Source organism: Heteronotia binoei, chromosome 8, assembly GCF_032191835.1.
Source record: "Heteronotia binoei isolate CCM8104 ecotype False Entrance Well chromosome 8, APGP_CSIRO_Hbin_v1, whole genome shotgun sequence".
NCBI lineage: Eukaryota > Metazoa > Chordata > Lepidosauria > Squamata > Gekkonidae > Heteronotia > Heteronotia binoei.
In genome coordinates, this window is record NC_083230.1 from 9,215,447 (window position 1) to 9,242,390 (window position 26,944).

At 46.0% G+C, this 26,944-nt stretch overlaps 1 protein-coding gene across 1 annotated transcript in view; it reads right to left on the bottom strand.

The window, feature by feature from the left end:
* Positions 1-211: 211 nt before the first annotated feature.
* Positions 212-26,944, bottom strand: part of SLC26A3 (solute carrier family 26 member 3) — a 49,997-nt gene continuing 23,264 nt past the window's right edge. Inside the window, exons 12-20 of the mRNA XM_060244541.1 lie at positions 26,713-26,819; positions 19,103-19,172; positions 18,932-19,024; positions 12,118-12,213; positions 8,858-9,091; positions 5,319-5,373; positions 3,201-3,349; positions 2,533-2,598; positions 212-343 (exon numbers count right to left, since the gene is read on the bottom strand). Coding sequence (XP_060100524.1) covers positions 320-343; positions 2,533-2,598; positions 3,201-3,349; positions 5,319-5,373; positions 8,858-9,091; positions 12,118-12,213; positions 18,932-19,024; positions 19,103-19,172; positions 26,713-26,819 — 894 coding nt within the window. The 3' untranslated portion in view covers positions 212-319. The remainder of the gene's footprint in view (positions 344-2,532; positions 2,599-3,200; positions 3,350-5,318; positions 5,374-8,857; positions 9,092-12,117; positions 12,214-18,931; positions 19,025-19,102; positions 19,173-26,712; positions 26,820-26,944) is intronic.

Consider the following 26,944-nt stretch of genomic DNA (forward strand, 5'->3'; position numbering starts at 1 on the left):
ATTTGTGTTGTATACTAAGAGTACTGTTATGTATGCAATAATAACACATTAGTAGTTGTTGTAACACAGTGTTGGCTTCTGTTTTGGTTTATACATAAGCCCAAGCAAGATTCCTGGTATCTAACTTCCTGGCATTACAGATTGATAATTTAGTACGGTGTAAAATCAAAATTTTCACATCATTTTTACACTATGCATAATATACACATATCCAAGTTAGAAGATGTCTTCAGGCTCCGAAATGGTTCTCTGTAGTAACAACGCTTGTATTGTCTTCAAAGTGTCTTACATTCTGGTATTCCTTTTCTGATTTGTCCGTTTAAAATTTTGTTTCTGGGGGTGCCTGGGGAGTGGAAAGAAACAAATTATATATCTATAAGAAGAGCTTTTAAGATGTTTTAGCTGAGCCCCAGTGGCAGATTCTCATTCACCCTTTTCAATGTTTATGTTTTTGGCACTTGAGCAGCGTTCCATGGATGATCCTGCTAATGTTCTCAATTGCTGCTTTCAATGCCTAAAGCAATGCATGTATTTTTGCTATACGCCATTGGAGATCTTTTTTTTAAAGGTTTCTGATCACGTGTACTGAAGCTTGAAAATTCTTAAATTCTCCTGTTCTCAAAAAATGGTGACCATGTGTGCCCAAGAGGAAAACCCCCAAATGGTAAACAACTAAAAAGGGTCGCCAGTCTCCAAGGATCTTTGTGGGATAAGTTTGTAGCTGAATGATGACAAACAGCCTTTCCACACAAGCCTTTTCAGGCCTGCCATAGATTTATTCTGATTCTGTTCCCTCCTAGTTAGATTACATACGAGATGATTAAGCTCTTCTGACAGGCCCACCTGGGCAAAAACCAACACAAGACTAAATGTGTTGGTACCTTCCTTCTCATACATTTTTTCAAATGATGGTCCATTCTATAATATAGTTAAGCATGGATTCTGTTTTGTTGAGGTCTCCTACCTGTAGCAGAGTACAGAGGCCAAATACAAGACTTGCTCCAAGTATAAGAACCTTACTTACGTTTGATTTCTCAGTTGGTACCATAATGGGGGGGGAGGGTTTGGACACTGTGACAGAGTGTTGGACTGGATGGGCCACTGGCCTGATCCAACAGGGCTTCTCTTATGTTCTTATGTGACACAGAGTGTTGGACTAGATGGGCCATTGGCCTGGTCCAACATGGCTTCTCTTATGTTCTTATGTGACACAGAGTGTTGGACTGGAGGGGCCATTGGCCCGATCCAACAGGGCTTCTCTTATGTTCTTATGTGACACAGAGTGTTGGACGGAAGGGCCATTGGCCTGATCCAACATGGCTTCTCTTATATTCTTATGTGACACAGAGTGTTGGACTGGATGGGCCATTGGCCTGCTCCAACATGGCTTCTCTTATGTTCTTATGTGACACAGAGTGTTGGACTGGACGGGCCACTGGCCTGATCCAGCATGGCTTCTCTTATGTTCTTATGTGACACAGAGTGTTGGACTGGATGGGCCATTGGCCTGATCCAACATGGCTTCTCTTATGTTCTTATGTGACACAGAGTGTTGGACTGGATGGGCCATTGGCCTGGTCCAACATGGCTTCTCTTATGTTCTTATGTGACACAGAGTGTTGGACTGGAGGGGCCATTGGCCTGATCCAACATGGCTTCTCTTATGTTGTTATGTGACACAGAGTGTTGGACTGGAGGGGCCATTGGCCTGATCCAACAGGGCTTCTCTTATGTTCTTATGTGACACAGAGTGTTGGACTGGATGGGCCATTGGCCTGATCTAACATGGCTTCTCTTATGTTCTTATGTGACACAGAGTGTTGGACTGGATGGGCCATTGGCCTGATCCAACAGGGCTTCTCTTATGTTCTTATGTGACACAGAGTGTTGGACTGGATGGGCCATTGGCCTGATCTAACATGGCTTCTCTTATGTTCTTATGTGACACAGAGTGTTGGACTGGATGGGCCATTGGCCTGATCCAACATGGCTTCTCTTATGTTCTTATGTGACACAGAGTGTTGGACTGGATGGGCCATTGGCCTGCTCCAACATGGCTTCTCTTATGTTTTTATGTGACACAGAGTGTTGGACTGGATGGGCCACTGGCTTGATCCAGCATGGCTTCTCTTATGTTCTTAATGTTTGGAAAGAATCATTAAGCTTTAAATTCTACATGGACTGTCATTATCTTTAAAAGGTAAGCACAGAAGTCTCTGATTTCTCTCAGATTACATTGACAATGAATAGTTCTAAACTGTATTGAAGTCCTTTGTGGAATTGTATCTTCAGCTAATAGGAGATGCAGCCACTGTTTTATTAAGGCCTGCTGAGTGCCATGGCAATGAGAGTGAGGTAGTGAAATGGGGTGTGTGCAGGTTGGATGAAGTGTGTTCCTGCTCAGGTATATTTTTGCCAGACCCTGACTACTTCCTGTTCCCTTCAGGTTAAAGAGACTAGCCTGTAGTACTTGAAGCCTAGGACTATAGTCTCAGAAATGCTTAATGATAGGGACACTGGGTATTGTCTTACCATGACGTCCCGATTGCGTAGTCCTCCATTTGTATTGATAATATAATGATCTTTGTTTTCTTTCTCCTGTGATGGAACAGAAGGTTCAGAGTTGAGAAGAATGTTGGCGTTCCCTCTTTTGTTTTAAAGATTGGTTCACTTGTAATTTTGCTATATTGGCATCAGTCCCATCAGTTTACCAGTCTACCCACAACAGCCATTGTGGCAATTAAATCAGGATCCAGACCAAGTTGCTTCAACCACTGCACATTCTGTGTCCACATGGATGAAGTTACAGAATGCCCCCACCAAGATCTATAGACCAATGTACCACCTTCCCCAGGCCTCAGATTCAGTGGGAGCTCACAGGAGCACAGCTCCTGAACCTTTCTGAGAGTTCCACCTCCTCCTTCTGAGAGTTCCACCTCCTTGTCCATTGAATAGTATTGCAGCTGCATAACAATCCCTGGATGAACTCCACTACCGATTTTTCTGCAAAATGACCCCTGACCTTCCACAAGACTTTTGTTAAATGGGTCCAAAAGATAGCATAAGTTTAGTAGTGGGCTGGACTACAAAAAGTTTGAGAACTGCTCGATGGACTTAATCTGTCTTCCGCAACATTCACCATATGCCATTAAGGCATGAGCTAATCTACATACAGAGCAGAAACTTCAATGGGTTCTTACCATAATGGGTTTGAACTTGGGGGAGCTGGTTGCGATATCCTTTTGTACCAGTATAAATAGAACTGCGTCGTGAACAGTAAGGAAGAACATGGATGACTTAACTTCATCATCAAAAAATGCACATCTTTCCAGTTTATCCAGAAGACCATCTGCAAATAAAAAGAGAAGATTGACAAACCTGGAAAATAGCTCCTGTATACATTTCCAACATGACCTCTGATTTTGCAGGATATATTTGCCTTCTGGTTTGATAACTTGGTTGAAGATCTACTTATTCAAAACCTTTTTCCTTTTAATACATTTCAATTTTTTAAAATAGCCAAGTATGACATCCTAGCCCCGTTCCCTCACTCAGACGCAGGATTTTCCCTCCATTTTTTCTTCTTTTCTGCCTGAAGAGCTCTTTAATCTATTTTTTTCTTATCTGAAACTATATGGCTTGAGGGAAGAGACAAGATCACCCTCTTAAGTTAAACTTCTGAAACTGGCACATAGGAGGCTTTTTAATGTTTAAAAATAAACATTATTTTATTCAACATAGAGGGGAAAAGGTCAGGAGAAATCAAGGGTAAAATGTCTAAGGTGTATCAATAATAGTTCTGAGGTAATTTAATAACTTTACAAACTCCAACTCATATATTTCCAGCAACGGAGAGTTTAAAACTTTTCACACAGTCTTAGAATCTTTAAGGTTTTTGTTTCAGTGTCTCCTGAACACACTAATATACTTTTTTTAAATTTAAGTGACTCATCAGGTTTCAGAAGGCAGGGATATGCTATAAAGGGGAGGGACGGTGGCTCAGTGGTAGAGCATCTGCTTGGGAAGCAGAAGGTCCCAGGTTCAATCCCCGGCATCTCCAAAAAAGGGTCCAGGCAAAGAGGTGTGAAAAACCTCAGCTTGAGACCCTGGAGAGCACCTGCCAGTCTGAGAAGACGATACTGACTCTGATGGACCGAGGGTCTGATTCAGTAGAAGGCAGCTTCATATGTTCATATGTTCAAAGCACTCAAATTCCTTCTCTGAACATTCCAGTTCACTTTCTTGAGTTTCACTGACTATTCAGGTTTCAGAAGGCAGGGGCAGCACTGGTCCTGCCACTAGGCAAACTAGGCAATTGCCTAGGACGCTGGCCTTCTGGGGGCCCTGAATCGAGCACCCCCCATGTGATTCAGTTATATTATCAGTGCAGGGGTGTGTGTGTGCCAGATGTTAGCCTTGCCTATGGTGCCAGATAGTCTAGGGGCGGCCTTGGGTAGGGGTACACTACCAAGTACCCAAATTCCTTCTCTGAACACTCCATGGAATCACTCCAATCTTTAAGCTATCTCCCATATCAACTGGGTAGGGAATCACTTCTCTCAGAAGATCTATCCCCTTTTCCTCTTCTGAATAACTGTCTTGATTGGCTCCAGGTGGGACTTGTTTAAATCTCGTGAGTGTTATGTTGGGCACAAAAGGAAAAAAAATTCTGAAAGATCGTCTGTTGTTGTGTCTCAAGGTTTTTGCACACAGTTTTGTTTGCCAGTCATTGCTCTCCCATTCCCTCCTACCCCAGGTTTTCCCCATTTTCTCAGACCATTACAAAAGCTGGTATCAATAAAACAGACAAATCAGGACAGCAGCAACCAGCAAATGATTCTGTGTGTAAGGGTGTGTGTGTGGTGGTGGGGGAACTGAGCAGTTAAGAAGTCAAGCTGAAGCAATAATCTGGTGCAGAAAAACCCAAAAACCACAGCCAATATGACCCGGAAGTGTTAAAGCCGAGCACGAGAGCAGCCATGCTGGATCAAACCAAGAGATCATATAGTCCAGCATCCTGTTTCCAAAAGTGGCCAGTCACATGCAACAGGAAAGCCTTAATTTACTGCCAATCAATATCACAGAGTGACCCTAAATTATAGTATGAAAAGTACTGTTCCTCAGAAGCTAATTATACAATTTACTTAGTGTGATTAATTTCTACATTTAGCACTGAATGTCCAAACTGAATGTCTATTACAATTTTAGTAGGAATTATGTGCAAGTAAACATGCTTAGGCTATCAGTGACAGAACTAAGCATATACTGTGTGCATAGTTGTTCCTTAAATAATGATGAACAGAATTGGATCACCTTACCATGTGCTCCTACAATGTATACATCCACGTCTATCCGAATAAATTCTTTTAAAGTCTGTTAACAGAGAAGACAATGGTATTTAGAAATATATGGACACAACATAGAACATTATAGGAATCATCCACCATCCAAATATAGGTCTCCTTTACATACACAGCTTACTTCTGATTTTGACTGAAGTCAAGTTGGTTGGGGTTTACTTTAAATGCTGTGCCTGTATTCTGCAAAATCTCTCTCCAAATTCGCTTGGGAATTGCAGAGTATATATTTTGCATACCAATGAGAAGAACTGGGTAGTGTTGTGAGGTTGGTCTCTCCTGATTGGTTAGTTTTGCACTGGGTATGACTTTAGAAATAGGAGATTCTTCCAGCTGAATTTTCTGTGGGTCACCATTAGTGTTCTCTCCCTCCCTCCCCCTGCAATCAGTAGTCAAAGAGTTTAATGCTAATCTGGGATGGCTAGAGGAAAAAAAAAATAATTGGCAGGGATTGCTTTAAAAGTTTAATGAGAGGAAATGCTGATCACTTGGGCAGAGAGGCAGTGGGCAGACTGCTGTGCAGCTGCTTGGTGAAGGAGGTTCATGAGGCGGGAGGTGGAGGCGTCAATGCTTTGCATCCTGAGGCCCCCCCATTGTTATTTGGAAATGAGATGACAAAAGAGGAAGACCAGATGTTGAGATGGACCAGTCTTTTTTAAAAACAGGCTGCTGCTGCCCCAGAGCAAGTTCTATAGCATTATTCTCACGTTTTAAACGTTTGTGGTCAGAGTTAATTTAAAAGAAACTTTTTCCCCAAAAAACAAAATTGCCCCAAAGGGAAATCAAAACAACAACCTTGCTGTTAATAGTAATATATTTTAACCAACCAAGCTAACTGGCTATTCTTGCAAACAAGTCAGACAAAGGCAATTCCTTTTCTAATTTCTTCTTCTTATTTTTAAAAAAACATGCCTAGTACAAAACTGAGCAATAAGGAAAGACCAATTGGCTTGCAAGGGTTGGGGGGAAGGAAAAGTCTGAGGAAATGTGTGTGCTTTTAAAGGCTTAGAAGCAAACTAAAAAAGAGAAATCATCACAAAAGGACTCTGAGAAGCCTCAGGGGAAAAGCAGACCAAAAATGGGCTCAGAATTGAAGGGGGGGGGGGGGCGGGAATCAATGCAGAAAGAAAAATGAAATGTGATTAGAATGGGCAGGGGAATGTGGGGGGGGGGGCTAGACTCCCAATTGTAATGCACAGTGAAAGTGAAGGAAATGGAGGCCCAGAAAGGGCCATAGATAAATGGTAACTCTTTAGAGCAGACACAGAAGGCCAATAGTAAAGCTAGTCTCTAATACAGCCAAACTTTTGCCAGTAATATCATTAGTATTATATACCAAAAAAAAATAAAGATACAAGGGAAGGGGTTATAATGAATGCATTGGTATCATGCAGCCCTAGCTGGGTACACCTATGGATAGATGGCATGGTAATACTTCTTATCAGCTTATGTTAAATGTAAGACAGAATAACCTTAATGCAGTGTAGTCAGTAGGGCACACTGAACTAGAAATCGCCTGTTCAAATCTTGCCAGCCACTGCCAAGGCCTGTGCGGGGATGGGGGTGGGGGGGTCACCATCTCTCACTGTAGCTTCAAATGCAGCCTCCTGTCAGATATATTCTACACAGGCACTTCCTGTTAATCAGAAAAATCACCTGAGGCAGGGTTCTTTCATGGCATGGGGGAAAATGAATGTTGGGAGGGGAAAGGGCCTGAAATCCCCACCATCCTTACAGGGTTTATTTATTTATTAAATTTGACTTTGAAACAGCCTCCCCTGCCAAGGTAGGGTTCGGGGTGGTGTATAACATAATACATAATATTATGTATTATGTCTGAGAAGACAATACTGACTTTGATGGAACAAGGGTCTGATTCAGTATAAGGCAGCTTCATATGTTCAATAACATGGAGAGCCAGTTTGGTGTAGTGGTTAAGTGTGTGGACTCTTATCTGGGAGAACCGGGTTTGATTCCCCACTCCTCCACTTGCACCTGCTGGCATGGCCTTGGGTCAGCCATAGCTCTGGCAGAGGTTGTCCTTGAAAAGGCAGCTACTATGAGGGCCCTCTCAGTCCCACCCACGTCACAGGGTGTCTGTTGTGGGGGAGGAAAGTAAAGGAGATTGTGAGCCGCTCTGAGACTCTTCGGAGTGGAGGGCGGGATATAAATCCAATATCTTCATCTACCTCACAGGGTGTCTGTTGTGGGGGAGGAAGGGAAAGGAGATAGTGAGCCGCTCTGAGACTCTTCGGAGTGGAGGGCGGGATATAAATCCAATATCTTCATCTACCCCCCAGGGTGTCTGTTGTGGGGGAGGAAGGGAAAGGAGATTGTGAGCCGCTCTGAGACTCTTCGGAGTGGAGGGCGGGATATAAATCCAATATCTTCATCTACCTCACAGGGTGTCTGTTGTGGGGGGGGGAAGGGAAAGGAGATTGTGAGCCGCTCTGAGACTCTTCGGAGTGGAGGGCGGGATAGAAATCCAATATCTTCTTCTACCTCACAAGGTGTCTGTTGTGGGGGAGGAAGGGAAAGGAGATTGTGAGCCGCTCTGAGACTCTTCGGAGTGGAGGGCGGGATAGAAATCCAATATCTTCTTCTTCTACTTCACATGCTGAGTGTGCAAGCCCAGATGTCATGGCTGTTGTCAGATACAAATGATTGTGTCACCCTCTCAGTGGCAAAATCCATAGGTGCAATAATAAAGTATAAGAGAAATAATACTGAGCCCTCAGCCTCATGCTGTTTACCACCTATGCCTGTAAGATTGTTTTACTGTGCTGTTCCTGTTTTGTAATGTCTCTTTTTCTGTTATTTTAACTCTGTTTTATTGTTGTAAGCTGCCCTGAGCCTGCTTGCGAGATAGGGCAGGATATATAAATCTAAAATTAAATTAAAGTCTTTTAAAATAAAGACGGAAGATGGATAGATTACATTGTTTATAATAAAACCGTCTGAAACCATAAAAACCTGGTAACAAACGAAGCGGTGGTGGTGGAAATGTCAGTAGTGCCAACCACCTTGAGGTGGGGCTGGGAAATAGGAAAGGGGGATTGGAGTGCCAGAAGAATGCAACCGTCGCTGACCTCGGCCAAATGCCTGGCAGAACATCTCTGCTTCACAGGCCCTGCGGAACTGCATCACATTTTGCAGGGCATGGATTGTATCTGGCAGAGAGTTCCACCAGTTTGGAGGCAGGGCAGTTGTTGTAAGGAGATCACATATGTAAAGTTGTTTGAAGTGTAAAATACTATATAAAGACTAAACATTAATGTATTCCATATGCTAGATTCTCATATTCATTTGTACACAGTAAACCTTTACTTATATGCCATTGATGGCTGTCTAAGACCCATACAATCTATCTAACTCATATAATTATAAGTTATGGGTCAATATAGGTGGCTGGAGATAATGTATGGCTATGAAATGAAATCCCCTGGACATCATATTTTTATTCTGTTTCCAAGCAAGACGTTGCATGGGAGTTGCATTACCTCTCTTAGGACTCTCACAGCAGAAACATCAAGAAATGACACTGCTGAGAAGTCAAGGATGATGCTATGGATGTCAACTCTGGGAACGCTGATGTTGGAAGGAAGGTCTGAGTTCCAGTCTAACTGAATTGGCAAGTCTTTGGTATCTATAGGCTTGTCCAGTTCTTCGACACTGTTGTTGTCCAGCTCTTCTTCTGAATCATTCAGATTATTTGCAGTACAAAGAAAACCTTTCTGTTTTAAAGGGATAAAAATTAGTTAGAAGTCTTATTCATGAAAAGAGGACTCAGATCATATAAGCATAGGATTGGCAACTCAATGTTGGGAAATTCCTGAAGCTTTGGGAGCATAGCCTGGGAGGGCAGAGCATGGGGAGGAGAAGTAGTTTATCTGGAATGTAGTGCCTTAAAGTTCACCCTGCCTATTTCTCCAGTATGGAGAATGTAGTATGGAGTTCAGTTGTAGTTCTGGGAGAACTCTAGCCCACACTGGAGTTCTGCAACCCGGTATAATAAGTATCAGTTCCACAAGGAAAAGTCGTTTATCTGTAATTTGTAAACAGTGAAATTATTTGAGTAAAACTTATTTATTTTGCAAATCACAAAATGGGAGAAATGAACAGCGTAGTACTCAAGGTTGTTTTTAAAAATGTAGCCCCTGGCTTCTGGATAGATTCAACAAATCTTAATTTTTATTCTGAGATAAATTTCCAATTTACATACAATCTGAGGGAAATGTCAGTTGACATTATAATCTCTCAAATATCCTAAGAACTTCCATTTTCTACCTTTTACTATAAAATGGCATTGCTAAGCAAATAAAGCATGAAGTCAGCTGGTGGCAAACGGCTACATGTCCTCAGCATAAATATGTTCATTCTAAATATAGTCATCTATTTATTTATTTATTTATTTATTTATTCTATGACTTATATCCCGCCCTTCCCATAAAAATGGCTCAGGGCGGCTCACAACAAATGATAAAACAATAAACAGAGTGCAAAGTTATTACATTTAAAAAGTCAAAGCGTTTAAAACCTAAAAACCTTAAAATCGTAACGTTAAAACTATACAGTATTTTCACTAAAGTCTGATAAGCTAGATTTATCTAGTCAGGCGTAGGCTAGCCGGAAGGGGCTTGTCTTACAGGCCCTGCGGAACTGAGTAAGATCCCGCAGGGCCCTCACCTCTTCCGGCAGCTGGTTCCACCATGTGGGGGCCATTGTAGAAAAGGCCCTGTCTCTGGTTGTCTTGAGACGGACTTCTTTGGATATTTAAGATATCAATAGCACTCTGGCATCATGAAGATTTTCCATAGACTTCCACTGATCTAGATCCAATGAATAAATCATTAGTGACCTTCAAACTGTATTTTCTTCCCAGATGTTGGGCAAATTTGTCAGTCCCTTTCCCGCCTTCCTCACAGTGTGGACTCAAACAGCAGCTTGGTCTGAACTATGTATAATAGCTCGTAACAGTACTACAGGCCCAGCTGAGAGACAATGTAGAATAATTTAGTAGACCAGAGATTCCTCATGAGCTGCTCTAGATGACACTTTTCCAAGTGTAGGAGTGTCTTTGCATTTGGATTTAAATAAGCCACCATATGACTGATTCCCCATTGACTAAGATTTACCATACAAATTGATGACTAGTGATGGAGCAATAGCTGCTTAAAAACGAGGGTTGTCAGGTTCACCCTTGCCACCGGTGGGCGCTGGGGGGTGGGGGTAAGGTTGCCAGATCCAGCTTGGAAACTCCTGGAAATTTGGGGTTGGAGCCTCAGGATGATAAAGACCACAGTGGGGTACAGTGCCTTTGAGTCCATGCTCCAAAGCATCCATTTTCTCCAGGAGAACTGGTCTCTGTAGTCTGAAGACGAGCTGTAATTTCAGGGGATCCCCAGGTCGCACCTGGAGGCTGGCATCGATATAAAACACCAGCATGCCTCAATTGTTTTTCGAAATTATCTGAAAGTGGTTGGCAGGACATTATTTCCTAAGCTTTGAACCTCAGTAATTATAGTCCTTCCTCCCTTTCATGTTGGATTACACAGCTTTAGGTGGAGACAGACTAGGTTTGGTTCTGAGGTGTGTACAGGGCCACTGCCATTTGTCAAGAAAGTCTGATATAGAAAACCCCTTCTAGATAATTCAAGACATTTTAGTTCTGTTCTTCCGTTGTCAGACTGTTAAATGAAACCCGATTTCAGTGACTTTTCATACAGACACAAAGCTCACAGCTTACAATGATGAATCAGTGGGTTCTTGATTTCAAATTGTTACAGTGACAAAAAAAATGTCACTGTAACAATTTGAAATCAAGAACCCACTGATGAATCCACAGTTGTAAGCTGTGAACTTTATGTCTATATGAAAAGTCATTGAAATTGGGTTGCATTTAACAGCTTAACAACTGAAAAGGAACAGAATCGAAATGTCTTTAATTATCTAGAAGGGGCATCTGTATGAAGGCTGTAAAGATTTCTTGATCCCTTCTTTGGACAAGGTTTTTGCACATGAATAGACTGTGTTATGGACTTTAATTTCTTGGAGGGTTGTAAGAGAAAAAGGTCGATGCTGTGATTATATATACTGGCTTGCAATAGAATGTCATGTTGAAATGGAATGTATTAACTCTATAACTATAAAAATTGTTTCTTAGTGGTTTTCCATATCAGACTATTTTCAACACTAAGACCCCTAGTTTGTGCTTTTATATTGACAAGAAAGGCCTATCTAGGTTTTCCTCAGCTGTGTGTGGGAAAAGTTTCTTACCATGGTTTAGCTTTTCTTCAGACAATAACATTCCAGTTGTGTTTAAATTCTGTGTTTAATCTTAAAACTGTTTTCAGTTACCAAAATCTTAGGCTCTTGTTGTTGTACTTTACAGGGAATTAAATCTCTTGCCAAGGCACTGAGGATTCTTCCTCTCTCTGGGCTATAAATCCTATCTTTATTACTTCAGCCATAAATCTTTTCTTTTTTTTTTAAATATTGTACTTTGTTAAACATTAAGGACAGGCAAACACTTATTCTGCCCTTATGTTTTACTTTCAAAACCTTGTGACCAGGTAAGGTTTGTTGACATTAATGGAACACTTCGACAATTAGGTTGAAGGTTTATGCCTACATATTTTTGCTTTTGAGGCAGAAAGGGGGCATAGTAGAGAAGCAGATGAGCTGAAAAGTGCCACAAAACATTAAGAACAAACACACATGACTATGACTCTACTTGCCCTCATTCATTCAAGATACTTACAGGGGTTACTTGAAGTTCTCCTTTCTTCAGCATCCTTCTGATTTTCCTCAAGGCTTTGTTTCGCTTGTGTAGCACTCTCAGTGGATTGAAGCCAACCTGAGACATTACATTTGTATTGGTTGTTTTATCATAAACTTGTTTTTTTATCATTCATAAATCCCAACTATCGTTTCAAACAGAGAGTACAGGACTTTCTTTAAAAGAAAATTTTAGGACTAGATTTAATTGTGCCACAGCAAACTGTATTTTTATAGCATGTATCCCATACATGAATGTTCCCAGACATGTATTATAGCCATACCTCCCTTTTATGTAAGTTGGTACATACCCACAGATTTACTTGTTCCCACATGGGCTTTTGATAGGGTTGCCAAGTCCAATTTAAGAAATATCTGGGGACTTTGGGGGTGGAGCCAGGAGACTTTGGGGGTGGAGCCAGGAGTCATTGGGGTGGAGCCAAGATCAAGGCTGTGACAAGCATCATTGAACTCCAAAGGGAGTTCTGGCCATCACATTTAAAGGAATGGCACACCTTTTCAATGCCATTCTTCCATAGGAAATAATGAAGGAGAGGGGCACCTTCTTTTGGGGCTCATAGAATTGCACCCCCTGGTCCAATCGTTTTGAAACTTGGGGGATATTTTGGGGAGAGGCACTAGATGCTGTACTGAAAATTTGGTGCCTCTACCTCAAAAAACAGTCCCCCCCAGAGGCCCAGATACCTGTGGATCAATTCTCCATGATTTTCTATGGGAATAAATCTCCCTAGGGAATAAAAGAGTTCCCAGCAGACATTTCCCTACCCTCCCCCCCGCTTTCTGATGACCCTGAAGCGGGGGGAGGGCCTCCAAACCGGGGAATCCCCTGCCCCCACCTGGGGATTGGCAACCCTAGCTTTTGAACCTATGCGCAGGGATGCTTGCTCCCGGGCAGCCCTGATTCCACTTGGCTGTGCCAGCTGACTGGTGTGGAATAGGAGCTGCCCTTCATCTGCTCCTCCTATACATGCTGCAGCCTGTGTGTGTGTGTGTGTGTGTGTGAAAGAGGGAGAGAAGGAAGGGAAGCTTGACTTTGAATCTCCCGCAGAAGCAGAAAGGAATGATTGAGGCAGCTGGTGGGGTTTTTAAAAAGTGAGAGGGGTGTGGGTGAGAGAGAGAGAGAGATTGATTGATTATGCTTGCTTCCTGGGAAGCAGGTCTCCTGGATCTCTGCTCTGGATCTCCTTCCAAGTAAGTCAAAGGTGTTGGGTGTGGGTGCAAGGAAATAGTCTTTCTAAGTTTCTCCTCTTTGGGGTAATCTGAGCAAAAAAACCCACCCTGAGATAGTCTCATGTCTGGCAAGCCCTCCTTCCCCTGCTCAAAGGAAATACCTCTCTTGCAATCTCCTCCTTTCTCTTGTAAAGCCTTCGCAGTGCGCTGAAAGTTGAGAAGCTGATTGGGAGTTTGGGGGCAGCTCTGTGTGAGTGCAAATTCAAATCTCCTCCCACCCATCCGAAAGAATCTGCCTGCCCTTGTAGGACGGCCATAGTTGGAAGAACTCAGTGTCTGTCCCAGGAAGGGAAAATTAGGCTGGTGGATCAGTTTTTGAGTCTACAAACAATTAAAAAAAAAAACTTTGCTGAAGCGACGCCCTTGCCAAATGGGAGCCCCCACCGCAATCCGCTGCTGCTCTAATGCCTCCACCTGCCTAATAAGGGCCAAACGGACCTGCTCCCCTTGACCGTGGTCCCCACCTGGGCGCACGCGAGGTGGCCGTGCAGGCTGTTTGCCCTTGCCTTTGTCCTGACCCTTCTTGGGTGCCATAGTGACAAACTCAACCTTTAATGAGGGCCGCAGATAAAGGACTGCTGCTCAGCACTTCCCCCAACTAGGTATCAGGCAAATAAACACTAGAAAAAACCGCCAAAAAGGAGGCTAGTGGTACCCAGGAGGCTGTATATGGCTCGCAGGACGAGGGCTACGTCCGAGGCCTGCTGCTAAATACCAATAGTACACAAAATGGCTGCTGTGGCAAAACTAGAAAATGGCCGCCGCTTGCACTAGCCGCGCCGTCCCAAGCAGCCTCGAATCACACTGCCACCGGCCAGCACAGCCGCCTAAAGCAATGGCCGCCGCGAGCGCTTAAAAGCACACCAGGAGTTAGCCCAGCAAACAGGGTGGGGGGGTGCGGGGGAGAGGGAGGCGCCCGCCTGTATAATATGCCCCGCACGCGCCTTTTCCTTGCCACCACACGCGCCTCCCTTTTGCCGCCCAAATAGGTTGAAAAGATGGCCGCCGCCCGCGCCCAACAGCAGAACGGGATGGCCAAAGCCTAAAATGGCCGCCGCATGCGCCTTGTGCTTAGCACGGGGTATTCAGGGCCCGATCGGGAGGGGCCGCCCACCCGATGACCGCCACGTGGCTCGCAACTCTCCCCGGACAGCCCGACTCTCTAAGCGGCCGCCGCGTGCGCTTTAGCCCCACGCCCGGCCGTAGCCGGCCCCAACAGTCCCCACCGGGGTTGAAGAGACTCCACCTAGCCTGTCGCTTGCCCTTCCAGCCCCCTGCACCAGCCAACAACCCGCGCTCCAGACCGCCACCGGCCGCTCGCGCTGCCTCAAAACGCCTGCGCCACCGATCCAGCACCCTGCCACGCTCCGCAGACGATTCCCGATGGCCTGGATGACGCCACGCAAGAGGCTCTCCCTCAGAGAGCCAAGAAGACAGCCGCACTGAGTCGGGCAAGGCCAGGGCTTATATAGCCCTGGCGCCACGCCCCGCTCAAGCCCCGGATGGGCTGGGGCTGTCAAAGCCTGCTCTCCTTCCAGGAGGGCAAATGCGGCCCCCAGCCTGAACGCCGGCGATGCCGGCTTGGCTGGGAAGGGCCGAGCCTTTTGTAAATTTAGCAAACGATTGACTTCAGTCTGATTTTCACAAACGCATATCCTACTTCTAAACTTCTGGAGCCATACTTTTATCTTTGCATGCATGAGTGCACGTATTGCCTGTTCAGCATGCTAAAAGCACTTAGAATCATAGAGTTGGAAGGGAAATCCAGGGTAATCTTGTCCTCCCCCTGCACAATGCAGGAAATTCACAATTACTCCCCCCCCCCAACATACCCAGGGATCCCTGCTCTGTGCCCAGAAGGTGGGGAAAAAAATAAACCTCCAGGATCCCTTATCAAACAGACATGGAGAAAAATTGCTGCCTCACCCCAGAGTGGGAAATAGCATTTTCCTGGACATGTTAGAAAGGGCCAGGAGAACTAAGCACTGATGCAACTAGGCTTCCCAACCCTCCCGCCCTGGCGGGGAACCCCAGGATTTCCAGCCTCTTCCCCCGCTCCCCAAAAAAACGGAAGCGGGGGGAGGGGGGGAAACGGCGCCAAGGAGCATGGCGAGCCGCCCCATCCTGGAGCGGGCAATGCCGCCGCGCCGCTGCCTCCCCCTTCCTGCCCACCGCAGCTGCTCTTCCAAGATGGGCCCAGGCTGAGCCCATCTCGGAGGAGCAGCCACAGCGAGCAGAGAAGAGGCGGCAGCATCGCCCGCCCCGCCTCCGAGGCAAAACCAGAGAAGGGGAGGGCGGAGGCAGGCCAGGAGCATGGCGAGCCGCGAATCCGGGCCCTTCTAGGACCCGGACTCACGGCTCACCACGCCCCCGGCCCGCCTCCACCCCCCCTCCGATTCCACCGCAGCTGCTCCTCCGAGATGGGCCCAGCCTGAGCCCATCTCGGAGGAGCAGCCACGGCGAGCGGAGAAGAGGCGGCAGCTGTACAGCGGCGTCGCCCGCTCTGAGACGGGGCAGCTCGCCACGCTCCCCGGCGCCGTTTCCCCCCTCCCCCTAGCTCCACCCCAGTGTCTCCTGGCTCCACCCCCAAAGTCCCCAGATATTTCTGGAGTTGGACTTGGCAACCCTAGATGCAACTCTTCCTGTCCCCCTCTCATGATCTGCCGAAGTTCACAGAATTGGCATTGCTGTCAGATGGCCCTGTGGAGAAATGCCTTGCCTCAGCTGGCTTCTTAAAAGGTTCTGCCTCTGAGCTCAGAGACAAGGAGGAAGGGTGGGGGGAAAGGTAGCCCCTGGCATTACAACAGCATCTGGGCTACCTCTTAAGAGATACTAATAACAGCTACCTGAAGAGACAATGGGCGTTCTTTTCCTCTAGGCAGGAAACAGAGTGGAGAGGGTATTGGGCAAAACCAGGCCCAGAGACTGTCTCCAGGAATGAGCTGGAGATTTCCCAGAACGCAAGGGGGGTTTCCCAGAATGCCTACCAGAAGGAGGCTTCCTGGGGGACAACAGGAAAAGAAGCCTAAACCTGGGCGGACCAGGTAACAAGGAGTGGAGAGTGATGTGAAGTGGGTGGAGTCAGGATTAGAAGAAGTGCTTGCTCTGAAGAGCAGGGGGCTCTTCTCTCTGGGAGCTGGACTGGAAGGCAAAGAGACTGCTACCCTCCAGCCAGCAGCCATATTTCACCATGTAGCTGGGTCTGGAGGGATGCAGCAAGCCTGAAGCATGAGGTATCCTTAGAACCTTTCTGTAACTTACTAAGCTTAGATGTGCCTGCTCAGTTTAAACATCTGGTAGGGCAAGTGTTGAAACCAGGGACAGAAGGATGCGTTTCAAACCAACTTTTATTTGATCTTCTTGTTGCTGATTGTGTCCTGTGCTAAAATTATGCTTGTGACTTTCCGCTTTTTAAAAATAAACCTTTTTCTATACCAAAGGCTGGCAGTAAAGCTCTGTACCACATAGTTCCCCAACCGCCTTAGACCACGCTATTGTGAGAGAGGAGTCCCAGGAAGGCGGAAGGCATGCAGTTGGCAAGGGTGCCAATCCTCCAGGGGTCTCCCAAAGAAGGACGTTGGTCTATGTAATAACCAGGTGCTGGGAAGCAGAGGACCTCAAGGCCAGGCCTCAGCACTGGGAAGGGAGATTGGGAGTCCTGTTCCTCTCAGTCAGGAACCCCTAAATTGAGCAGGTGGTGGCAGCGTGCCCTAGCGGCAGGAGGAAGAATAGCTCCCTTCAGGAGTTGGCAACTCAAGAGGGAGCTGATGGGTCTGAAGGTCGAATCGGGCCGGTTCTGTCAGGGTTTTCTAAAAGTCCAGCACAGGTGGTCATTATATTAAGCCTTTAATCAACTAACCATCTCCTTATACTTCAGAAACTCTGGCTCTTTTGCTTAGTGATAAAGATCCAAGTTTACCATAGCAATTGTAAAATACGTTTCAATCCATTTGGCCCTTGCACCTAAAAATAAGGAATAAGTATTTCCTGCTGTTAAAGATCTATGAATCAATGAGCTTCTAAGGGAAGAGAAGGAAAGTCCAGCACTCGAAGCCACCTTTGCTCTCAGAAACATTCAGGGTCTACCATACATAATAATTAATGGGATTCTTCCTCAAGGGCACACATGTGAGACATTGCTACACCAATTTTGGGCTGTAGTTTCATATAATTGTATACTGCTTGTCTCCTCAAGGAGAACCTAAAGCAGCTTACAACATCATTATCACCTCCTCCATTTTATCCTCACAACCTCTGTGAGGTAGATTAGGCTGAGAGAGAGTGGGTGTTAGCCCCGCCTCCCATTCAAATTAAATCTGCACAATCACATGAGCACCTCTGCCCTCCCAGCCTCTTCTCACCCGGTCTCCAGATGCCTCCTATGTGGATTTAAAAGCCACCTGGATCTTCCCAGTAGATTCACATTCAGGTCGCATATTCGCCACTGTGGAAGAGCAGTGTGATTGCCCCAAGCTGTTTCCAGCACATTTGGGTTTCTCCCCCCCATTCCCCCTCCAAGGAGTGCTTGTGCATTTACGCACTGGGGGACTTTTTTTTTTTTAAACAACCCTTTCTGCAGCAGGCCTGTGGTTGAGCCAGGCCAGCAGTGCGACTGTGCAATTAAGGACTGCTGCCGGGATCCTGCCACTGCAATGGGGGCTGTCTGATCCCTCTGAAACGGACATAACGGAAGTGTTTTTTTTCCCCCAAGATGAGATAGGGTTGCCAATCCCCAGGTGGGGGCAGGGGATCCCCCGGTTTGGAGGCCCTCCCCCCGCTTCAGGGTCGTCAGAAAGCGGGGGGAGGGGAGGGAAATGTCTGCTGGGAGCTCTATTATTCCCTATAGAGATTTATTCCCATAGAAAATCATGGAGAATTGATCTGGGGCTCTGGGAGGGGGCTGGTTTTTGAGGGAGAGGCACCAGGTGTTCAGTACAGCATCTAGTGCCTCTCCCCAAAATACCCCCCATGTTTCAAAACGATTGGACCAGGGGGTCCAATTCTATGAGCCCCAAAAGAAGGTGCCCCTATCCTTCATTATTTCCTATGGAAGGAAGGAATTGAAAAGGTGTGCCGTCCCTTTAAATGTGATGGCCAGAACTCCCTTTGGAGTTCAATTATGCTTGTCACAGCCTTGATCTTGGCTTCACCCCAATGTCTCCTGGCTCCTCCCCCAAAGTCTCCTGGCTCCACCCCCAAAGTCCCCAGATATTTCTTAAATTGGACTTGGCAACCCTAGGATGAAATAATATCGGGTCAGTGACTGTCTCAAAGTCCCCAGCAAAAATTCAAGGAGAATATGGCAAAACTGAGTTTGCCTTCAGCAGGAAGATTAGCCTGTGAGCTGTGTTGTGTCCACCTAGAACAATAGAAATGAGCACACTCTCCTGAGTTCCTGAGGAGCAAGGGGGGGTGGGGATAGAAAAGTATGTATTAATTTTTTAAAAAATTCCATTTAAATTCCAGGAATTGCTTGGAAGCAGAGAAGACAAAGTTTATATTTATGTCAAGCTGCTGCTAAATATTACCCCCAATAAAATACTTACGGTTGCAGTCAGCTTGTCCTTGAAGAACCCAATATTAGCAAAGAAGATTGGAGATGGGCATCTGAAAATCTTCACTCCTTCTGGCTCATATATCTAGGTCACAAAGCATGCCGGTTAGTTAAAAGCATTCTATTCTATTGTTGCAAACTTGAGCTAACGTTAGATTCTTACATCTGCATAATCCTTTCTGTTCCTGTAGATGTCACTTCTTCCGATGTTAGCCAGCACTGTGCATTTTGGACTGTAAAATAAATTAGGGGGGGAAAATCAAATGACTTGAATGCCATTGAGTAAGAATGAATGGCTGGCTTTGTAGAAAGGATGTAATTAGTGAAACATATCTGCACCACAGACTCAAAGCAATTTGCTTACCTCACATAATTCTGATAACTGTCATTCTGGTCTATTATGCGCAGGTGTTTCCCCTCACTTTCACTGTGCATGTCAGTTGGGTTTTCTTTGTCATTCTGCATTCATTTTCCTCCCTTCACCACTCAGTTCATCTTCTGGTCACTGTTTCTCCAGGTTTTTTTTTTGAAAATGCTTTTGTGCTGATTTTCTCTTTAATTCATATCATATATATCTTATCATATCAATTTTATTTATATCCCGCCCTCCCGGCCGAAGCAGGCTCAGGGCGGCTATCAACACAATCAATACATTAGTTTTACAAGGTATTTAAACAAGCTAATTAACACATTAATTAAAATTCTGCTAAAACTCTAAAATCAATAAATTTAATAAAATTAACATATTGGTGCTATTGTACAGATGGCGAATTTCATTAGCAATTTCCCCTTTAGTCAGTGAAGGCCAGTCGGAAGAGGGTAGTCTTGCAGGCCCTGTGGAACTGTTCAAATTCCCGCAGGGTCCGCATATCCTCTGGGAGCTGGTTCCATAGGCGTGGAGCCATAGCAGAGAAAGCCCGGTCACGGGTGCTCTGCAGCTTTACCTCTCTCGGCCCGGGGATAGTTAGCAAGTTCTTCCCAGCTGATCTCAGTGCTCTCTGGGGTTCATATGGGGAGAGACGGTCCCTAAGGTAGGCAGGTCCTCGACCATATAGGGCTTTAAAGGTAATAACCAGCACTTTGTAACGAATCCGGTATATGACTGGCAGCCAGTGCAGTTCACGCAGCCCCGGCTGTATGTGCTCCCACTTTGGGAGCCCCAACAGCGGTCTAGCAGCCGCGTTCTGCACCAGCTGCAGCCTCCAGGTTCGGCACAAAGGCAGCCCCATGTAGAGGGCATTACAGTAATCCAATCTCGAGGTGACCGTTGCATGAATCACTGTTGCCAGATCCCGACGCTCTAGGAAGGGGGCCAACTGCCTTGCCCGCCTCAGATGAAAAAAGGCTGACTTGGCAGTGGCTGCAATCTGGGCCTCCATTGATAGTGAAGGCTCCAGTAAAACTCCCAGGCTCCTGACCTGGCACGCCGCTTTCAGCGGCTCCCCGTTGAAGACCGGGAGAGGTATTTCCCCTCCCAGAGCGCCCCAACCCAGGCAAAGGACTTCTGTCCTCACTGGATTCAATTTCAGCCCACTCAGCCTTAACCAGGTTGCCACGGCCTGCAGAGCCAGGTCTAAGTTCTTTGGGACGCAGTCAGGTCAGCTGTCCATTAACAGCTGGGTGTCATCCGCATATTGGTGAAACCCAAGCCCATACCTCCTGGCAATCTGGGCAAGGGGGCGCATATAGATATTAAATAGCATCGGTGAGAGAACTGCTCCCTGGGGCACCCCGCAATTTAGTGTGTGCCTCTGGGACAGCTCGCCCCTGATTGCCACCCTTTGTCCCCGATCCTTGAGGAAGGAGGAGAGCCATTGTAGGGCTGACCCCTTAACCCCGACATCGGCGAGGTGGCGGGTCAGTAACCGATGGTCGACCATGTCGAACGCAGCCGACAAGTCTAACAGCATCAGCACCGCCACACCGCCCCGATCCAGGTGCCGCTGGAGGTCATCTGTCAAGGTGACCAGCACTGTCTCCGTCCCATGGCCCGGATGAAAGCCAGACTGGCAAGGGTCTAGGACGGAAGCGTCATCCAGAAAACCCTGCAACTGCAGCGCCACTGCCCTCTCTATAATTTTACCTAAAAACGGTAAATTAGGGACCGGTCTGTAATTTGCCAATTTGGCCGGGTCTGCTATACTTTTTTTCAGGAGGGGGAGGACCAGAGCCTCTTTTAAGGGCGTTGGAAAGCACCCCTCCAGGAGGGATCTATTTATGATGTCCCGTAAAGGACATCTGAGCTCCCTCGGGCAGGATTTAATTAGCCAGGAGGGGCATGGGTCCAAATCACAAGTTGTTGGGCGCGCAGAGGAGAGAATTCCGTCAACTTTCTCCAGGCTGAGTGGGTCGAAATGATCCAGGACTAAACCGGAAGACAGGCACGGAGCCCCCAGTTCATGTACTGTATCCAATGTGGTAGGCAGGTCCTGGCGGAGCGACGTGATTTTGTCTGCAAAGAATTTCGCAAAAGCCTCACAGCCTATTTCTAATTCTCTAACGTTTGGTCTGCCCTGAGGCAGTGTAGTTAAATGTCCAATTATTTTAAACAATTGTGCCGGGCGCGAATTTGCAGACGCAATCCTGGCCGCGAAGTAATCTTTCTTCATGGCCTTGACTGCCATCTCATAAGACCTCATAAACATTCTATAGGATGTTCTCGCCGCTTCGTCACGAGTGCGCCGCCACTGCCTCTCTAGTCGTCAGAGTCCTTGTTTCAGCCGGCGTAACTCCAAGGTATACCATGGAGCCAGACTCAAACGAGGGCACAGAGGACGTCGAGGTGCGATCTCGTTGATTGCCCCGGATAGCTGATCTTGCCAGGCATCAACCAGGGCATCAAGGGAGTCTCCAGGGGGCCAAGGATCCCGAAGAGCCATTTGGAACCGTTCCGGGTCCATCAGGCTCTGCGGGCGAGCCAAAATAGGCTCTCTGCCCTTACAGGGTTGGGGTAGCGTCTCCATACGGGCCTTGAGGGCTAAATGATCCGACCATGGCACCGCCTCCATTGTGATATTGTTCACTTGAATCCTGGACGCAAAGATCAGATCTAATGAGTGTCCCGCCTGATGCGTAGGAGTCGTAACAAGTTGAGAGAGTCCCAGTGTCGCCATGGAAGACGCTAGGTCCATTGCCCGACTGGAGGCTGCGTCATCGGCATGGACATTGAAGTCGCCCAGGACCACAAGCCCTGGGTACTCCAACGCCCAGCCCGACACCGCCTCCACCAGGGATGGTAAGGCGCTGGCCGGTGCGTTAAGCGGACGGTACACCAGCCAGATCACCAACCCCTCTCCGACATCCCACGCAAGGCCGGCACACTCAATTCCATCGATCGTTGGGGCCGGGAGAGCCCGGAAGGTGTAACCCTCCCGTATGAATAATGCCACCCCTCCCCCTGCCCGCTGATCCGCGATTGGTGGAAGACTGAGTAACCCGGGGGGGTTATCTGGGAGAGAGCCACCATCTCCCCCTCTTGCACCCAGGTCTCGGTCACGCAAGCCAGGTCTACATCCTGCCGAAGCAGGAAATCTCTAAGGATCTCGGTCTTATTGTTTACAGACCTGGCGTTGCATAACACCAATGATGGACGCGGGCAGTTTTTCTTGGTCCCACTACCTGTCACCGTTGGGATGGGAAGTAGACTGGAAGGGGGCCGAGTACTGTTTTGTCTCGGCCTCCTTCCCTTACACCTCCGTCCATTCCCACCGTCATACCTTCCCCTCCCCAGGAGCACTGGAATCCCCTGGCCGGGCATCCACACCTATGCTCCAGTAATTCACTTCCAAGCCAGAGGCAATTCAAAAGCATACAGATTCCCTCAGATTCTTTCCCTGCCCATTTGCCGGCCCTTGAAGGCCACTTCCCTGCCCATATTGAGGTCATTCCACCCACTCTGCACCTTCTGCCATCCTCCCGCCTTCATTGGTGTACAAGTTCCATTTCCTCTTCATTTTTTTTAGATTTTTTTTTTTACAAGCGGCATGAGTCTAGTGATACAAGACTATCACCAGTCTCAGATTGCTGAATTTTAAAAATTAAAATGACAGGGGGTGGCGTGTAAAAGGAGCTGCATGAGGTTTAGTTCCCTGCTGGTATTGACTTGAAAGGAGGATTGGAGAGGAGGCAAACTCTAGAAGCCTAACATTAAAATGGCAGCTGAGCCACATAGACCTTCTGTGGACAGCCAAACTTAAGAATTGCTTGGGGTTGATCCATTTGGAGGATGGAGTACAATCTGCACAGATCACGGCCGGCGTGCAGATGCAAATTAGAGAATCACACAGAGAAAACCATGCACATTTACAAGGAAAGGTGGGAAATTAGCATTATTTTATGTAGCTGTACTAGGGCATCGGTGAAAATACCCCCCTTTTTTCAGTTTAGTGGCACAAGACTAGAACTCTCCAGAGCTTCTACCAGAAGACTCCTCTACAAATTGCAGCCCTGTGCCAAGCGTGGTAGAGTTGCAGATGACTTTACATAGGTGTGCGTGTGTGTGCACACACACATGTTGCCAACAATCACAGCTTGCAGTGCCAGTGTCAGTGGGTTCTACCATGCATTCTCTACACTCAACATGTTTCCCCCTATCATGAGATCATGTGATTCTTTCTTATTTTTCACAGTGGCCAATAACACAGCAGAGACTCTCCTAGTGCTCGGCAACAGGGGAAATAGGACTTTACAGCTGCTTGTCAGTTTAAAAAAAAAAAAAAAGTCTGGTCAGTTTCAACATCAGGTTCCCCCCCCCCTTGCCTGCATTCCTGCCTGTTCCCTTTCATTCAACAAACTAATGCATAAAATGCATGCATAAAATCTGAAACACAAATGTCAGCGCTTGCTGGATGCTACTGTCCAGCTGCAACAGGGCAATTGTGCACTTTAAAAACTCTGAACACTACCCCTCACATGTCTCAAGTGATGTTCCACCCCAACTTTAAAAAGTACATTTTAAAAATTGTAACTGCAGAATAAATACACCAGAATAAAAACAATGGTGTATAAAATGGGCAAAAATCCAAAATCAAGATTAAAGAAGAAGGAGGAGAGATTGGATTTACACCCTGTCCTTCACTACCTGAAGGAGTCTCAGAATGGCTTAAAATCTTTCTCATCCCCTCCCCACAACAGGCACCCTGTGAGATAGGTGGAGCTGAGAGAGCTCTGACAGAAACTGTTCTTGAGAGGAACAACTCTGTGAGAACTTGTGACTTACTCAAGGTCACATCAGCAGGTGCATGTGGGGGAGTCGGGAATCAAACCTAGTTCTCCCAGATAAGAGTTCATGCACTTAACCACTACACCAAACTGACTCTCTTAGGCTTAATTCTCTGAAAATCTGCAGTAAGATGTGTGCACATAATGGACCTAGGTAATCTCTAGCACAGAATTCTTTGTACCTTCATCAGATTACAGTTTTCAGGATTTTCTGGAGGAATTTAAGTCATTGAAACAAGTATAAATTAGATGGATATTTGCAATGTCGAGTTGTCCTGGGTGTTTTAAAACTGTGTGGCTTAATTGATATTAGCATCAATCATATTCTGTCATAATGTTGCTTCATTTCACTCAAGGAGAAAAAAACAGCTGTGGAAATACACATAGGGTGTTTTCGCACTGACCTTACGCCGGAATGACGTCCCTCTTCACCGCGCAGCGACTGCGCGGATTTCGCACTAATTGCTCCGCAGAACCTGGAAGAGCCGCAAAGTCCCGCGGCTTTTGCGTCGCAAATGTAAACTGGTTTTTGGCAGTTTACATTTGCGACGCAAAAGCTGCGGGACTTTGTGGCTCTTCCGGGTTCTGTGGAGCAATTAGTGCGAAATCCGCACAGACGCTACGCGGTGAAGAGGGACGTCGCTCCGGCGTAAGGTCAGTGCGAAAACGCCTTTAATTTCTACATACTACTTAAACTACTTCCCAGCCTTCCTCCTGCTGTTAGTATATATCTACAAATGAACTTGTGATGCACGTTTAATCGGGAACTTCTCCTCAACTGATAAACTTGGAAAGAGGTGCAGAAAGGGTATTGGTTGTGCTACAGTGGTGTAGTGCTTTACTCTAAATACAGTAATATGACTTTGGCCATGGATTATCTTATTTGTGTGACTTTAGTGTGTCTATGAGTACAGTGTTTACATAAGTATGTTGATTGTTCAGTATATGCACCATCTAGTGATAATTGGCCTCCTGTATGAAATAACTATCACAAATCAAATAGCACAGACACCATGTTTACCTCATCTGACAATCTCTTGCAATATTCTTCAAAAGACCAGGGTCACAAATTCAGCTGTGAGCTACTGACGATATATTAACAATGTCCTCCTAAACAGCATTAAACCCTTCTAAGCCCCTTGACCAACAGACTTAGAAGCATGTAATTCGGCACAGCACTCTGTGTGTGTGTGTAAATCGGCCTCAAGTCATTCTGAATATTTAATTGGGCTCTATCTTAGCCAAAATTGCTTATTCTGCTGTCATGATGCAAGAGACAAATTCTACACTTTGGTTTCACATAATTCCTGTGGAGGTGAACCAGTAAATATGTCCTACGTATTTTTGCAGGGATTCTCACTGAACTGATTGACTTGGGTCAACTAGGTTCAGGGAATAATAATATTCTAATATTTGGAAAAAAAAATTGCTCTCAAGATGATGGTATCAAACGTTTCCGATATGATGGGCAAACGCTATTCTTCATACTTTTATCATTAGTAACATTCTTTTGCACTCTGGAGTCTGGAGCTGTGTTCCATGTGGTGAAGTATTTTGGAATAAAAAGAGGGCGGATTCTACTTATTTCTGCAACTGAGAGCAGCTTTAAAGATTCTCCAAGACAGTGATAGGGCCAAGACTACACACATAGAATGGAATCCCTGATGGAGTAGAATATCAGGGTTATAAATACATGGAATTACCGTAGTTTGGATGTGCAAGGCAATCCAATCAGACCTAGAAAATGTGACTCACCCAGTGACTGTGTGGAATGAAGGTTTATGGGGTGAAGAGTCTTCTGAAGTTGGTTTGAAAAGATGTCATGACCTTTGTCCAACAACTGTCAATATGAGCACTTGAGAAGGTTGTAGGGTTGCCAAGTCCAATTTAAGAAATATCTGGGGACTTTGGGGGTGGCGCCAGGAGACTTTGGGGGTGGAGCTAGGAGACATTAGGGGTGGAGCCAAGATCAAGGCTGTGACAAGCATCATTGAACTCCAAAGGGAGTTCTGGCCCTCACATTTAAAGGGACGGCACACCTTTTCAATGCCTTCCTTCCATAGGAAATAATGAAGGATAGGGGCACCTTCTTTTGGGGCTAATAGAATTGGACCCCCTGGTCCAATCGTTATGAAACTTGGGGGATATTTTGGGGAGAGGCACTAGATACTGTACTGAAAATTTGGTGCCTCTACCTCAAAAAACAGCCCCCCCAGAGCCCCAGATACCCGTGGATCAATTCTCCATTATTTTCTATGGGAATAAATTTCCATAGCGAATAACAGAGTTCCCAGCAGACATTCCCCTCCACTCCCCCTGCTTTCTGATGATCCTGAAGCGGGGGGAGGGCCTCCAAACCGGGGGATCCCCTGCCCCCACCTGGGGATTGGCAACCCTAGAAGGTTGATTGCTTAATTTAAAAAAAATATATTACAGTCTGATGCTGGCATATATTATTTGTCTAGCTATTTTCTATTTAATTGTATTTATAGATTTTACTGTAAGATAAATTTGGATGATAAGCGGGACAAAAAGAAACAAATATTTACTTACAATTGTGTGCGGAATATGACAGTCAGGAGTTCAAATCCTACTCCTGCTGCCAGTCCAAAATCCAGACCCAGTAAAATAGCAGCCAGGAATGTCACAATCCAAATAAGCTGTTAAGAACCAACAAAACCCAGATATAATTAAGACATGTGGAGAACTGTGAGCCTGGTTCTTATCTAAATGCTGGGCTTGAAACTATATCTATAAAAGTTTTAAGAAATGTCTTAAAGGTTAC